This window comes from Hypomesus transpacificus, unplaced genomic scaffold (assembly GCF_021917145.1).
Source record: "Hypomesus transpacificus isolate Combined female unplaced genomic scaffold, fHypTra1 scaffold_354, whole genome shotgun sequence".
NCBI classification, from domain to species: Eukaryota; Metazoa; Chordata; class Actinopteri; order Osmeriformes; family Osmeridae; genus Hypomesus; species Hypomesus transpacificus.
In genome coordinates this window covers 65,908-80,000 of record NW_025813878.1, presented here as the reverse complement: position 1 = coordinate 80,000, position 14,093 = coordinate 65,908, and the positions used below count along the sequence as shown (strand labels likewise).

The following is a 14,093-nucleotide window of genomic DNA, read 5'->3' as shown; positions in this document are numbered from 1 at the left end:
AACTGGAAAACGTTGGATCCAAAATGGCTGCCGCGGCCTGCGTCGGCGAACGCAGGCCCGTCTGGATCCCCCGTGCTCTCCCTACTTTCCTGATCCTCTCCCCAGCTGCCGACGCCTGAATCTGGGCTCTTGAGGTGCCAGCGCTGGTCCTGGAGCCTCTCCACGCACTCGTAGGACGGAGACATCTGGAGGGAGTTACCCCCGGTGATGACACTGGTGCCCCCAAATAGCAGCCCCATCAGCCTCTCTTCCTCCCTATCCCTCCGTATCTCTCCATCCCTCTCTTCCTCTACACCCCCTTCCTCTGTCTCCCCCTCTGTCTCCCCCTCCCCTCCCTCGCCTGAGCTCTCTGTATCCTCCACGTTACCTAAACCCCTGCTTGGTTTCCTCTCCTCCCCCCTGTCCTCCTCCTCCTCGTCGCTCTCCTCCACAGCATCCCCCTGTCTCTCCTCCTCTCTGTTTCCCACCAACGGTCCGTAAGGGGAGTCGGCGGCACAGGGCTCCAGCGTGCCCCCGCTGGTCGGGAGGGCGAGGTGCAGGTTGAGGGAGTAGCTCTGGTTGGAGAAGCTGGAGCAGGACCTGAGGTCACAGGCCATTGTCTTCTTCTTCTTCTTCTTGTCCTCCGGTGATGCAGTATCGGGTTGGGGCCTGCGGGGGGAGACGGTGTCCACGGTGTGGGTGACCTCAAGCGGAGAGATGTGGACCGGAAGCAGGAAGGCATCCAGGTAGGATTCGCGGGCAAACTTGGGGCTCAGCCATGTCTAGGGAAGAAAGATGAGAGGGAGGAGGCTGGATGAGAGGCAAGCTGGAAGGGGCGGATAAAGAGTGTGTGTCTGTTAGTCACTGCTGTTTGATGTGCTGCTTTTGTGGTATTTTTTGAAATATCGCTCTGAGGACAGATCAACGTCATCGGAACTTTTTGACTTTGACACTGTCACCTTGTGACTGACCGATGATTATCTAATGACACAAAGAAAACCGTTTAAAAAAACCGGTGTTGAGACAGAGAGAACCCGTGACAAAAACAGGAAACCATCTGACTGCGTCTGAAGAACGGTGACTTTTGGGGCATTTAACTTCTTGAGATGGCGTTGTGGAAGGATTGCCAAAGTCGAACGTTGAAAAATCACGACAACAAGGTGTACAAAACTCTCACGGCATAGCAGTACAAGTTATCACACTGGAAGTGAAAGTTGTTAGGGTGTAGGTGGAGCTACTGACCTTGAAGTCTTCTCCTTGGGCGGAATTTAAGTCAGGGAAGAACTTGGAGGGGTTGGGGAGAGGAGGACCCATCAGTTTCTTTACTATGTAAAGCCTGGAGAGCAGACAGACAGGGCAAGTGAGCACAGCTGGAGCCCAAAGAGAAACGGGTGTTTGGAAATCCCCAGTCTGCTCCAGTGCTCAGAATAGTCTGTGTCATATTTGGGCCATGAACACACCCACACACACACCTGGACAGTCATACACACACACACACACCTGGACAGTCATACACACACACACACCTAGACAGTCATACACACACACACACAACCACACACACACACACACAGACAGTACACTTTACCGGGTAGTTCTGTGTGTGCTGCAGAGCCAAGTGAGGGCCAGAATGATCATGACAACTACTCCCACTAGAACCCCAGAAACTTCGGAGAACCAAATCAGCTGGAACCCTGCAAAACCATGGAGAACATCTGTAAGTGAGTTAAGTGCATAACTAGCATGTATGCTACTCCTGTGTGTTAGCATGTACCCTACTGATGTGTGCTAGCATCTATGCTACTGCTGTCTGCTACCATGTACGCTACTGCTGTGTGCTAGCATGTACGCTACTGCTGTGTGATAGCATGTATGCTACTGCTGTGTGCTAGCATTTACACTATTAATGTGTGCTAGCATCTATGCTACTGCTGTGTGCTAGCATGTACACTACTGCTGTGTGCTAGCATGTATGATACTGCTGTGTGATAGCATGTATGCTACTGCTGTGTGCTAGCATTTACACTATTAATGTGTGCTAGCATCTATGCTACTGCTGTGTGCTAGCATGTACGCTACTGCTGTGTGCTAGCATGTATGATACTGCTGTGTGCTAGCATGTATGCTAGTGTACCTGAAGGTGGGGGGGATGGCGTTGGCGTCTCGCCAACCTTAGACTCCCAGGATGGAGTGTGGCTCCAGTCGCTCCAGGTTCCGTGACAAGAGTCAGTGGCCCGGACCCGGGCCCGAGCCTGGTACCTCTGCCCCATCACTAGCCTCTCCAGGGTTAGGGTTAGGGTTAGGGTACAATGCTTGTCAGGCACTTCGATAGCAGACTAAAGAATGACACAGATCAGGTTTGAGTGATGGAGCACAAATGGAGGGAAGGTAGACCAACTGTCACCACCACCCTGCCCCCCGGCCCCCCTGCCCCCCGGTCACCCTGCCCTCCTGCCCCCGGCCACCCTGCCCCCCTGCCCTCCAGCCCCCCTGCCACCCTGCCCCCCTGCCACCCAGCCCCCCTGCCCTCCAGCCCCCCTGCCACCCAGCCCCCCAGCCACACCTCACACCTCACCTCCCAAGGATCCTCATGGTTCTTGTACTGCACCTGGCAGCTATAACTATAGATTCTATCTTTTTCCATGGTCCAGTTGAGGGTGTTGTTCTCCACCCTAACCCAGGTAGGAGGGCGCATCTTTACTGGAAAACAACAACATCAACAACAGTATTCAAGCTGTAGCATTAACAATCATGGTGGTTTTAATAGTGCACACACACACATGCAGTCGCTACTATTTTTTGGTTGTAGTTTTCACTCACTGTAGTTTTTAGGTATGTATTCCATCTTGACGACAGGGTCTTGTGAACTTCCATTGAAGCGGACTCCAATGGTGTATTTATCTGCATGCTGAAACCGCTGGAGGAGAACAGCTGTTATAGTGGATACGATGCACCAACACATCTCGGAACAGAAATTTGAATCATATTTACAAAGTAAACAAACAACATGTGCAATTCAACTTTTCTCTGCTCTCACACACCTTGTTGGCTGGAAGGAGCAGGGAGCATGCCCTCAGAGCGGGGTCAGAGCTCACCGGCCGCAGGTCACACTGGATGCTGCTGTGAGAACGCAGAGGTCAGAGGTCAGAGGTCGGCCGAGCAGGAACAGGAAGAGTCCTACCTTGAGGAAGAGTCCTACCGTGTCATTTTCTCCGGGGGGGGACTTTTTCTGTTTCTGTCCCCGAAGAGTGTGTATCGCGCGTCTGGCCCCGTATTGTGTCTGGAGATGTTCAAGCGCATGTCCCACACACACGTTATGTTGTTGATGAAGTCGTTGAGGCACTTAAGGGCTGTGTGTGTGTGTGTGAGAGAGAGAGAGAGAGAGAGAGAGAGAGAGAGAGAGAGAGAGAGACACACAGAGAGAGAGAGAGAGAGAGAGAGAGAGAGAGAGAGAGAGAGAGAGAGAGGGAGGGAGGGAGGGAGGGAGGGAGGGAGGGAGGGAGGGAGGGAGGGAGGGAGGGAGGGAGGGAAAAGAGAATAGTAGAATTAGAGAATGCTAGAATCCGAGCAAACTAGAATCAGATGACACTAAAAATCAGATAAAACTAGAATCAGAAAATACCAGTATGTGAGCATGCTGAAATGAAAGGATTCTCGCAGATGTTCTTACAGCCCTGCATTTGGCTGTGGCCTGGTTGTATCTGTATCAGCAAGACAACCACGAGCAGATGTAGATTGCCCCTCACTGCCATCTGCCCGGCTTGGCGACAGCAACTCTGATTGGTTGAGCAGGAACTTCCTGTTGTACCACTTCCTGGATGGTAAGGATCATTGGTTTCCCCAGGATGAACTGTGTACTGACAGGGAGCACAACGAGCTCTGGCCTTAATGGGAAGAGAATGACAGGTTAGGAAAAATACAGATACAGTACAATCATGTTTAGGATATTTGGGGCACACACACACACGGGGCACACACACACACGGGGCACACACACACGCACACACACACGGACGGACACACACACACGCACACACGCGCACACACACACACGGACACACACACACGGGGCACACACACACACGGACACACACGGACACACATATACAACGATCATGTCTCAATTTTAAAACACACAGAAAAGGGTGTTAGAGAGATGAAGGAAATGGATAGTGTGGTTATGTCTGTGTGTGTGTCTGTGTGTATTTACTGTTCCATTTGTGTTTGTGGTGTGAAAGGTCTTGTGGTTTGTGTTCTTTTCTACTGAACAGAACACACACACACTCACAAACTCACACACCTAAACCCAAAGAGTTATTGGAAACATAACCCATAACCTTGTCTACAGGTGTGACACCAAGTGTGAACAGGATTTATACAGAACAGAAAGCATGCAACCCTATGACCAGACCCCAAACACACAGCACCTGACTGATCCTACTGAGTGGGTTAACACCCAATGGCTCTTTCACTGACACACACACACGTAGCTAACAGGTGTGTGTGTGTGTGTGTGTGTCTTTGAGCGCATGTGCTTCGGGGTGTGTGCATCTTTGTCTGTGTGTGTGTGCGTGTGTGTGTTTGTGTGTGTGTGTGCGTGTGTGTGTTTGTGCGTGCGTGTGCGTGTGTGTGCGTGTTTGTTTGTGTGTAAAAGTGCATCCTCTGGGACCACCTTATGGAGGTGAAACCAGTGAGTTGTGATTTCCCAGACACTCTTCAACCTCAACTACAACTGACAACCCTGCTCTTCCCAACCCACTGTTAGAATCCTGGACTAGACACAATCTGGCCTAATCTGTGTTTTAATCCATAATCTGGGAAACTACACTTCAGATGCAGGTGCTTTCTACATTGCAACCTAATAGCATAATCTCTTTGTCATCTTTCCACAACATAATGCCATCTGAAGTTGCTATCTGTGAATGTAAGAGTGTAAAACACCTGGACCGAGACAATTTATCAAGCCTAGTCTGAGACTAAAAACGTTAAGTGTAGATCTTCATTGAATTATTCTCTTACTTTAGTAGTAGGCTTAATCTGTGTTTGAGAAACTGGACCTACACAAAGGTAACAGATCCAGGATGTCTTAAACCATGATCAATTGTCAGATGTGTTTCACTCACCTGTAGCGGTGACATCTCAGTCGCTCTTTCTCTCTCTACCTCCTCTGCTTTCCTGTTTTAGTCTTGAACACTACCCAGCTCCACCCACTACCATCTATATTTCTCAATCTCTAACAGTTTATCTTTCCTACTCTCTCTCTCTCTCTCTCTCTCTCTCTCTCTCTCTCTCTCTGTCTCTCTCTCTCTCTCTCTCCTCCCATCCTCTCTATTAGCTATGCTCTCTCACACTGGGTGTGTCTCCATCCATGTGCAGTAGCTCTACAGCCCCTGCGCTGTGTCGTCACGTGAGCGGTGCCTACACAGCCATTGCCAGGCAACCGCAGCACTGGGATCAGTCGGAATGGACGTCCAGTAAACATGCGTGTGGGCTCGTAATTGCGGTCACCACGTCAATCGCTTCCTCACTCTCATGTCAGCTCAGTGGTTAGATCGTAAAGTCGTCTGATTCGACCGACTTTTGTAAACATCTCTCCTGCCAGCTACGCCAATGAAAATATTAGCCAATGCCGCAGGGTGCTGTGGTAGCCTGTTGATGCTGCGGAGGGAGTTAACTAGGCTAATTGAGCTGTTGCTCTCTTGCACTCCACCACTCCAGATCCATAAGACAACTTCTGACACACTTGTCCAAAGAAAACACAAGCTGTAATTCTGTACAGAAACCTGCCTCGAACGTTGCACGGAATTGCATGAAGAATTGCAATTGGGCCTATCTTTTTTTGTTTCTGGTTCTGAAACCAGGTTCCAATACAAAGATGGCATTTTAGGTGGGTTTGGTAGGAGCGTATAGCTCAGTGGTTAGAGCATTTCACTGCAGATCAAAAGGTTGCAGATTCAAATCTCCCTGTACAGGTATAATATCAGTGGTATATCCAGTGCACACTGCTCCACTAAGCTCACTGTGTGATATCAAGTTAAGTGCACCACAAGTATTAGCAGTCAATGTTATCATTGAGCACAGAAGAAAAAAAATTGAATGAACTCTAAATAAGAAGAGTTATAAACACCTGAAACGAGCACACTGGTTTTTGTTCACAGTTAAAGGCTGTGGTAGATCCGGTGGTTTGGAGAGGAAACTACCATTCTATACTCAGCTTCAACGTTCCATTCTATATTAACGACAAAACATGTTTGTGCTAATAGAGTTGGGACCAATAGGCCTGTGGATTTTCCCTGTTCACCATAAACACCTTCCTTTGGTCTTCAGCACAGAGACCTACATGATTGAGACCTAAAACTGAAGGGTCATCTCTGGTCATCACGTCGTCATGGTTCTCTCCCAATCTTTAGATTGCAAATGTTCTTTAGAAAATCAACTCGGTTCGACTCAACAAAACCGAGTCACTCCGTAAGCCAAGAGATGCCCTATTCACAGACTTTCGTCAGTTCCTCCCAGGACATTACAAGTCTAAAACACTCAGCGCTTCATAGAAACCATCCCCCCCCCCCCAAAAAAAGACGTTTCGGTGGAACTGAGAGTGTGTCCATAAGGGAGATAGCAGTGACCTCACTTCCCCCTAAGTTACCTCACTTCCCTTGGCATGTGTAGTCACCGGGCATTGACGTGTCTTCTCACACATGAGATGATAAAGAGAAGGCGTTTCTCTGAACGATATCAGTGCCTAACATCCTGCCTCGGGAGTGTGCGTGTGGGCAAGAGTGTGACGGGGGGGGTTGAGGAGGAAGGGGTTTTGTGGTCTTTTTGTTATTGGAAACAAACCCTCACACACCTACTGGGAAATAAGGTAGATATAGCTGACATGAAACCCTGAGCTCATCCTGCTTGCACCCTGATTGCGTGTGGTGTGAGCGCGGTGTGCGAGTGTCTGTGCGTGTACGTGCGTCTGACACACTGACCTTTACAATCGCTTCTGGCTGACGATTAAAGGGAACTTCCCTTTAGTGTGTCTGACAGATAGAAAGAGAGAGGGGGGGAGAAATAGAGATAAAGAGGGGGGGAGGGAGAGAGACAGAGAGAGAGTGGGGGGGTTCTGGAGGGAGACAGGTGTGGAGAGGGAGAGAGAGAGAGAGAGAGATAGAGATAGAGAAAGAGAGAGAGAGAGAGAGAGAGAGAGAGAGAGGGGGGGGGGGGGGGGGGAGAGAGTGGGGGGCTGGAGGGAGACAGGTGTGGAGAGGGGAGAGAGAGAGAGAGAGAGAGAGAGAGAGAGAGAGAGAGAGAGAGAGAGAGAGAGAGAGAGAGACAGAGACAGAGAGAGAGAGAGACAGAGAGAGAGACAGAGACTGAGAGAGAGACAGAGACAGAGAGAGAGAGAGAGAGAGAGAGAGAGAGGGTGGGGGGCTGGAGGGAGACAGGTGTGGAGAGGGAGAGAGAGAGAGGGGAAGGGTGGAGGGAAAAGGGAAAGAGGGCAGGGTGTTTGTCTGGAGGGATACTGGAAGTGACAGGAGTGGAGAGAGAGAAAGAACAGGTAGACTTGGGTTGTGTGTGTGCAGGGAGAAATGAAGAGGGAAAAGCAGGGAAAAGCAGGATTGCCATGTCAACTCAGCATAGCTGTTGTCCTTTTATATACATACACACTGACAACCGCTGATCCAGAGTCAGTCTGTCCCAACCGCAATCAACCCTGATGTAAACTCTCAGATATGGGTTAGTTCTTATCTGACCAAGGCAAATGCAACCTCACTCAAAACCTTTCAGATTGTTTATCTATCCTCTAATTTAAGACCAGTGTGTAGTCTCAATTCTCAATCCGAATTTCATGCAGATTGCAGAACTATGATACTGAAATTTCTACAGACACTGATTCTTGTGAAAAAGCCTATTTAGTCAGAGTTGTCAACGCGTTATTTTGATGTAATTCACAAGAATTTTACACATTTATCATTATCGACAATCGATAACATCACTCTTCACCTCTGCCTCCTACATTTACATTTAGTCATTTAGCAGACGCTCTTATCCAGAGTGACTTTCAGTAAGTACAGGGACAAGGCAAATACTTGCCCCGAGGCGAAGTGAAGAGGCGAGGTGAAGTGCTTTGCCCAAGGACACAACGTCATTTGGCTTGGGGAATCGATCTGGCAACCTTCTGATTACTAGCCCGACACCTTCACCGCTCAGCCATCTGACTCCCTAGCCACGACCAATTAATTTGACACAATCATCAATCGTCCTCTTGACCAACATTTGCCAGGATAAGGCTGATCAGTCTTTCGAACTTGATTCTTAAGAGGTCAACAGAGATCAATTGCATTCAACGGGTAAACGATCAATTGCAGTCAATTCTCAAACGATCCGTTACATAACGTTTAATCATTCTGAGTTCGTGTACATACCCAGTCAAGCTGACTCCAGTTGCCTACAAGTTTCCAACTTTAGTTAAACTCCGGGGAACGACAACCAGGACCCAAAATGTGTTGCTGTGCTCCTCTCAACACGATTCAATGCCTTCAGTGGTTTTGACGTCATGACAGAAGTGTTGTGTGGTTGTCTTAATTTAACCGACATTCTCAGTTACACCGAAACGAAGTGAAAAATCCCCTTTTGTGACTATGGTCTCCTTTTAGTCTTTGTTCCGTTTTAGTATCTTTAGTTTTCTTTACGTCGTCTTTAATTCAGGAAGAGCATGCAACCAAAAAAACAGGGACTTAACACAAAATGTTTTATGAAATTAGCTAAATGTTGATAAACCAACAAGACTACCAATGTGTCCCGTGGCTGCTTCAGACGTTATAACGAATCGGGAGTAATTTATAAAATGTGTATATTTTCGTGGTCTATCCAGACGAATAAACCAACAGTGTAAAATCTAACTTTACGGTCCAACAGAGGTCAAGGACTGGTGCGAGTTGCTCGCTCGATATACATTTCTGCCACTTGCCGGAGACACGGAGACACTACAACGGAACTCATTGTAATTCACGTGCATGTTTACTAAACCGTTGATTTGAACGGTACAGTACAAGGATACTGTAGGCTACTGTATTGTGTTGTTGTCTCTGTGTGGTGTCAGGTATGCTGTTCATGTAGTATTTACCATGGATTAAATGTGTTTTAATACCTGTCTACAAACAAGTGTCCCCTAGTGGGATAAATAAAATTGACGTGATTATGTTTACACACCAAATAAAACACACAAGGATTCAATGTGTTTTTAAAGTACATTTCTTCATTCTGCTTCTCATCAAGAACACTCCATATGCTATACAAGAGAAGCTACTTCAGAGTGTGTAGCGTCTGGACCAGTATCTCCCTCCAACAGTCAGATATATAAACCGTGTGGCAGTGTATCTTGCACACACAGCTCTTCCTCGACGAAGATAAAACCATCAAGACGCAACTTCAACACAAGTATTGGAATGTTTCGGCTGAGACAATATTACAATCATGGTCCTCCTAGTACACTTCCTACTAAAATCATGGTCTTCCTATTACACTTCATTATACACTCATGGTGAGGTTGGTCTTGTAGTGTTAAGTGAGTCCGGTACAACTGTGTTCCTATTCACAGTGCACCAACATAACATAACATATTCTGAGGGAACCATCTTAAATTGGCTCATTATCCACCAAATCCCATGTCCCTCTCTTAGGACATCAGAAAACAAGGTAACATGGTTTTATCTGGAGTCTGCTGAAGTCAACGACATAGACCCTCTCTTAGGCTTTCACTCCCCAGCACCGAGGTTCAAATGTCAGGTCCTTTTTTCTGATCAAGAACACGCTTCCTTAAATCTTATTCTATGGTATTGGGGATTAGAACCATCTTCCCATGAACCCATCGCAAAAGTTCCTTCTTAATCCTCTTCCTCAACCTTCCTTCACCCATCTCAGCTGTGTCCATCTTTGTTGACGTCCTCCCCCCTCATCCAACTCGCACTTCGTCCTCCACCAATCACAGGTGCTAGTCCCCTCAACTTGCACTTCCTCCTCCTCCTCCTCCACCAATCACAGGTGCTAGACCCCTCAACTCACACTTCCTCCACCAATCACAGGTGCTAGCCCCCTCAACTCACACTTCCTCCTCCTCCACCAATCACAGGTGCTTGCCCCGCCCCTCCGAGAGGACGTGCTCGGGCACGGCGCGGGTATACCACTCCGACCACGCCCCGTCGTACACCGCCACACCAGGGTGGTCGCACTCGTGAGCCGCCAGGGCCACCTGGCACGCCGTCACGCCCGAACCGCAGGTCACAGAGAGCGGCCGCGACAGGTCCACGCCCGCACGGGCGAACAGCGCCTGGAGGTCGTCCTGGGACAGGAAGTGACCCGACGGAGACAGGAAGGAATGGAAGGGCATGCTGAGGGAGCCTGGGATGTGGCCGGGTTCTGTGTCTGTGGGAAAAAGAGAGAGAGAAAGAGAGAGAGCGAGAGACAAGAGTTGGAAGACAAATTCTCAAGTTTAATCACAGTATTTTTGTTTTACTTTTTCCACACATGTGAAAGAGCGTGGTGTGAAAGAGCGTGGTGATAAACAAATCATGTCAGCTGACACCGTCACACTAAAAGCAAGTGAACGTGGTATCGTGTCTGTCTCTGGAGCTAGACCCATTAAATGGGTCAACATTAACCCTTCAGGTCAAGGTACCGTGCCTGGTACAGTGCCTGTTCCTTGACCCATATAACCCATGAATGCCTACAGCTCAGTGGGGTCAGATGGCTGAGCGGTTAGGGAGTCGGGCTATTAATCAGAAGGTTGTTGGTTCGATTCCTGGCTGTGCAAAATGACGTTGTGTCCTTGGGCAAGGCACTTAACCCTTACTTGCCTCGGGGAGAATGTCCCTGTACTTACTGTAAGTCGCTCTGGATAAGAGCGTCTGCTAAATGTTAAATTCTCCCTGCTTTGCCAGCATGGAGTACCTACACTCTTATGTGTCACGTACAACAGATGGTCCAGAGTGTGTGTGTGTGTGTGTGTGTGTGTGTGTGTGTGTGTGTGTGTGTGTGTGTGTATGAATTAGCCATACGTGTGTACGCATGGTGAAGTGCATGTGGAGTGTGTGAGAACAAGATAAATGTGTAGTTTGTCTATTCAGCACTTTGCCTGTATAAGATAGGGCACCATAATATGTTGATAGCGTGTGCCTTGTGTGAGCCTGTATTTGACCTATGACCCCTGATGGTTAGTTTGCCTATCGGCTAGCTAGAGCACACAGACTACGTATGAGGAAGTCGTCCACTCAGCAGATCTTTTGACAGATTAAGTCCACCACAAGACTAAAAACTGGGTCAGTCATGATCGGCACAATTGATCTGATCACCTTGGAATATCTATTCTGGTCACATTTATCCCAAAAGGGAAGTCTTTCAACTGTCAGTTTTGGTCAAAATAAATCTCGCAAACGTGAAACCATAACAGGATTCTGTGGTGGCAGTCACTACTCGTTTGGAAAACTAATTTTATGCATTTGACATGCATGGTTCACCAATTTAAGCAGGTGTCTCTTCTAGGTGAACTTACTGTCTCTCGGTTCGGGGTCGACTCCACGGAACCTTCCTGAGGGCCTAGCATCCACCACCTGGAACCTCTTAGTCTCCAGGTTCTCCAGGATATCCTCGTACGTCTTCACCCAGGAGCGGTTCAAAGAAGCCCCGAACTCGGTCGCTTCTGGTCGGGTGTACTTGTCACTCAATGGAAGTCTTTCAAACTCCCAGTTTTTGAGTCCCCCGTTCAGAACCGAGACAGAACTGTGCCCAAACACCCGGAACATCCACCACACGCGGGGCGCAGAGAACACACCGAAATCGCTTGCGTCGTATACCACGACGTGTGTGTCGTTCTCCACACCCAAGTTCCCCACGTAATCTGCAAAAGCATTCTCAGAGGGAAGCATGTGATCCAGCGGAGATGTTTTATCGCAACATTGGTCGATGTCAAAGAACGCTGCACCCGGAATGTGCTTCTTCTTAAACTCGCTTTTAGCGTTGCGCCGGAGTTTGGGCAAGAACCAAGAAGCGTCCAAAACGCGCATCTTGGGTACGGTCTGCTGACACTTCAAGGCTTCGGCCAGCCACCTCGAAGCAACAAGAGCTCTAGATTGAAGCGCCATCATGCAGGTACAAATGCCAACCGCGAAGGAGAAAAAGTGGTTAACTTCAGTTGATATAGGCTATTGAGCGCGCCTGGGAGATAACACGCCCCCTAACCAGCCTGTAGCAAGAAGCCAAAAGTAAATAGGGGCGTTACCATGGAATATGGTCCACACAAATGTATCGAAATTCAAAACAACAAGGAAGGAAAAACTATATATGTAGGTCTATATAATAGTTATATAACTAAATATCTAATTTTTTCATGGATTAATGTAAATGTTGTATACAGTATTTTGGTTCATTCAATCACTGAATGAATCATTTAGTAAACCTTTTGATGAATGCAACGCGGGAACGATCGTTTACGGAACAAAACATTACAATCCACCCGAACAATATAAGGGAAACACAATTCGCCGGAAGTTGTGCTCACATGTAATTTTCACAGAAATTATTCAGAACTGATTTGCAAACAACTCTCTATAGAATATTTTACTGTAGAATGTCGGCGTCAATGATAAGGAGAGGACTGGAACTGCTAAGCAATGACATCAAAGGTAAATAATCCCATTATTTAGCCAGCTAGCACGTTCACGCTAGCTAGCATCTTCGTTACTGTACCTCATTAATAGCGGCAACGTTCTTATGATCTTAAAACATTTACTTGTGAAGTGAACCATCTGAAATGCCACGATTTAAAATACAAACGACTCATTGTTGCCTCTTCTCAACCTCGTTTTATATCGACTTTGTCCTCTCCTTACTCATGACAAAACCAGACGCCAGTAAGAAGCAGAAGGGCCAGTCTAAGAAGATTCAGACGCCGGGGAAAGCTAAGGTAATGGATCTGGTTGGCACCAACAGACAAGGCGTCAGTAAGCAGGTTCGGCGGCTGCAGGGTCGTCTAGGGACGGGGAAGGCCAAGACCACTGTCAAAGACAAGAGGATCAAATCTGCCGTGGGTGAGTTGGGGGTCTTAAACAAAACATGGCACAAATGAAATCGTGTATTATGTATCACACATATCGAACGCTACCTGTGCATATTGAACCTTGTTATGGAAGTTTTGGATTTTTGTTGTCTTATAGAGTGTGCAAGAGACTTAATCGCTAATTTTCTGTTTATCTTTCCCAGAGGAATTTAAGAAGAAACAGCCAAAGAGTCAGCTTAGCAAGAACCTCAGCCTCTTCCTGGGAACTGGCTACAAAACGACGGAATCAGACACCAAGAAGGTCGGGTTCAAGCTGTTAAACTTTATTTCCCTTTCAGGCTTTGGCATATAAATAGTGATGTACACTTCTTTAAGAGCCTCCTTTAGGAATGTTGTTAATCATCCTCAGCAGATAAGATCAGCGTTTTTGATTAACTTGCCTCTTATTTTATCGGAGCAAATGTCATCATCTTGATGATGATGGTGAAGATGAAGACTTACCAAGTATGTTTTTTGTGCTTGCTCAGATCTTCAACCAACACTCTGGACGTCAGTCTCGGTATCGTCCTGACCCTCATGTCAAAAAGGCTCCAGAACCGGAATCTGCCTTCACAGAAGAGGAGTTCCAACAGTTCCAGAAAGAATACTTTGGCAGAACTGTGGAGGATTCCAACTAGATCCCTAATGGATTTTTCCATTGTGTTGTGTTCTGATCAGTTCATCTGTTCTATTCTGAACTGAATTCCAAAGACACTCTGGGCTGTGCACTATGGAACAATTCTGCTGAAAGAAGAGACAACTTTTTTCAACACGGCTTAATATTTAGCTTGTTCTTTTTGAAAGACTGACTAGTTCATCCTCCGTCTCCGAGGAGGATGAACACAAGAAGGGCTACGATGCTTGCATGTTGCCTGTTTGTTTTGAAATCGACTTTTCATTCATTTTGACATGGCTATTAGAAATTGTAATAAGAATTAAACATATTTTGCAATGATAAGTTGTACATGGTAAACATGCTTGTTTTAAATCAAATTATGTAGATGTCAGACATACTCAGAACGGGTATTTGCTG

At 47.3% G+C, this 14,093-nt stretch overlaps 3 protein-coding genes across 3 annotated transcripts in view; 1 reads left to right on the top strand and 2 right to left on the bottom strand.

The window, feature by feature from the left end:
- The window catches only part of LOC124464506 (interleukin-2 receptor subunit beta), a 3,073-nt gene extending 666 nt beyond the window's left edge, over positions 1-2,407 (bottom strand). The window contains exons 1-4 of the mRNA XM_047016390.1: positions 2,114-2,407; positions 1,568-1,673; positions 1,222-1,315; positions 1-761 (exon numbers count right to left, since the gene is read on the bottom strand). The exon at positions 1-761 is cut by the window's left edge and continues 666 nt beyond it. Coding sequence (XP_046872346.1) covers positions 1-761; positions 1,222-1,315; positions 1,568-1,673; positions 2,114-2,249 — 1,097 coding nt within the window. The 5' untranslated portion in view covers positions 2,250-2,407. The remainder of the gene's footprint in view (positions 762-1,221; positions 1,316-1,567; positions 1,674-2,113) is intronic.
- A 607-nt stretch (positions 2,408-3,014) lies between these two features.
- On the bottom strand, positions 3,015-12,243 carry LOC124464508 (3-mercaptopyruvate sulfurtransferase-like). Its single transcript, XM_047016391.1, has 5 exons — positions 11,519-12,243; positions 8,394-10,392; positions 3,602-3,863; positions 3,179-3,329; positions 3,015-3,096 (listed from the first exon to the last, which is right to left on the bottom strand). Exons 1-2 carry the CDS (start codon positions 12,108-12,110, stop codon positions 10,094-10,096), a joined length of 891 nt encoding a protein of 296 aa, XP_046872347.1. The 5' UTR covers positions 12,111-12,243; the 3' UTR covers positions 3,015-3,096; positions 3,179-3,329; positions 3,602-3,863; positions 8,394-10,093.
- A 237-nt stretch (positions 12,244-12,480) lies between these two features.
- rps19bp1 (ribosomal protein S19 binding protein 1) lies at positions 12,481-14,015 on the top strand. Its single transcript, XM_047016392.1, has 4 exons — positions 12,481-12,647; positions 12,870-13,052; positions 13,225-13,322; positions 13,549-14,015. The coding sequence occupies exons 1-4, from the start codon at positions 12,593-12,595 to the stop codon at positions 13,696-13,698; spliced, it is 486 nt and encodes a 161-aa protein (XP_046872348.1). The 5' UTR covers positions 12,481-12,592; the 3' UTR covers positions 13,699-14,015.
- The last annotated feature ends 78 nt before the right edge of the window (positions 14,016-14,093 follow it).

Coding starts and splice junctions, on each gene's coding strand:
- LOC124464508 (XM_047016391.1), bottom strand. CDS start 12,110: ATGATGGCGCTTCAATCTAGAGCTCTTGTTGCTTCGAGGTGGCTGGCC. Junction 10,393..11,518: donor CGACCCCGAACCGAGAGACA/GTAAGTTCACCT, acceptor TTTTTCCCACAG/ACACAGAACCCGGCCACATC.
- rps19bp1 (XM_047016392.1), top strand. CDS start 12,593: ATGTCGGCGTCAATGATAAGGAGAGGACTGGAACTGCTAAGCAATGAC. Junction 12,648..12,869: donor GCTAAGCAATGACATCAAAG/GTAAATAATCCC, acceptor TGACAAAACCAG/ACGCCAGTAAGAAGCAGAAG. Junction 13,053..13,224: donor GAGGATCAAATCTGCCGTGG/GTGAGTTGGGGG, acceptor TATCTTTCCCAG/AGGAATTTAAGAAGAAACAG.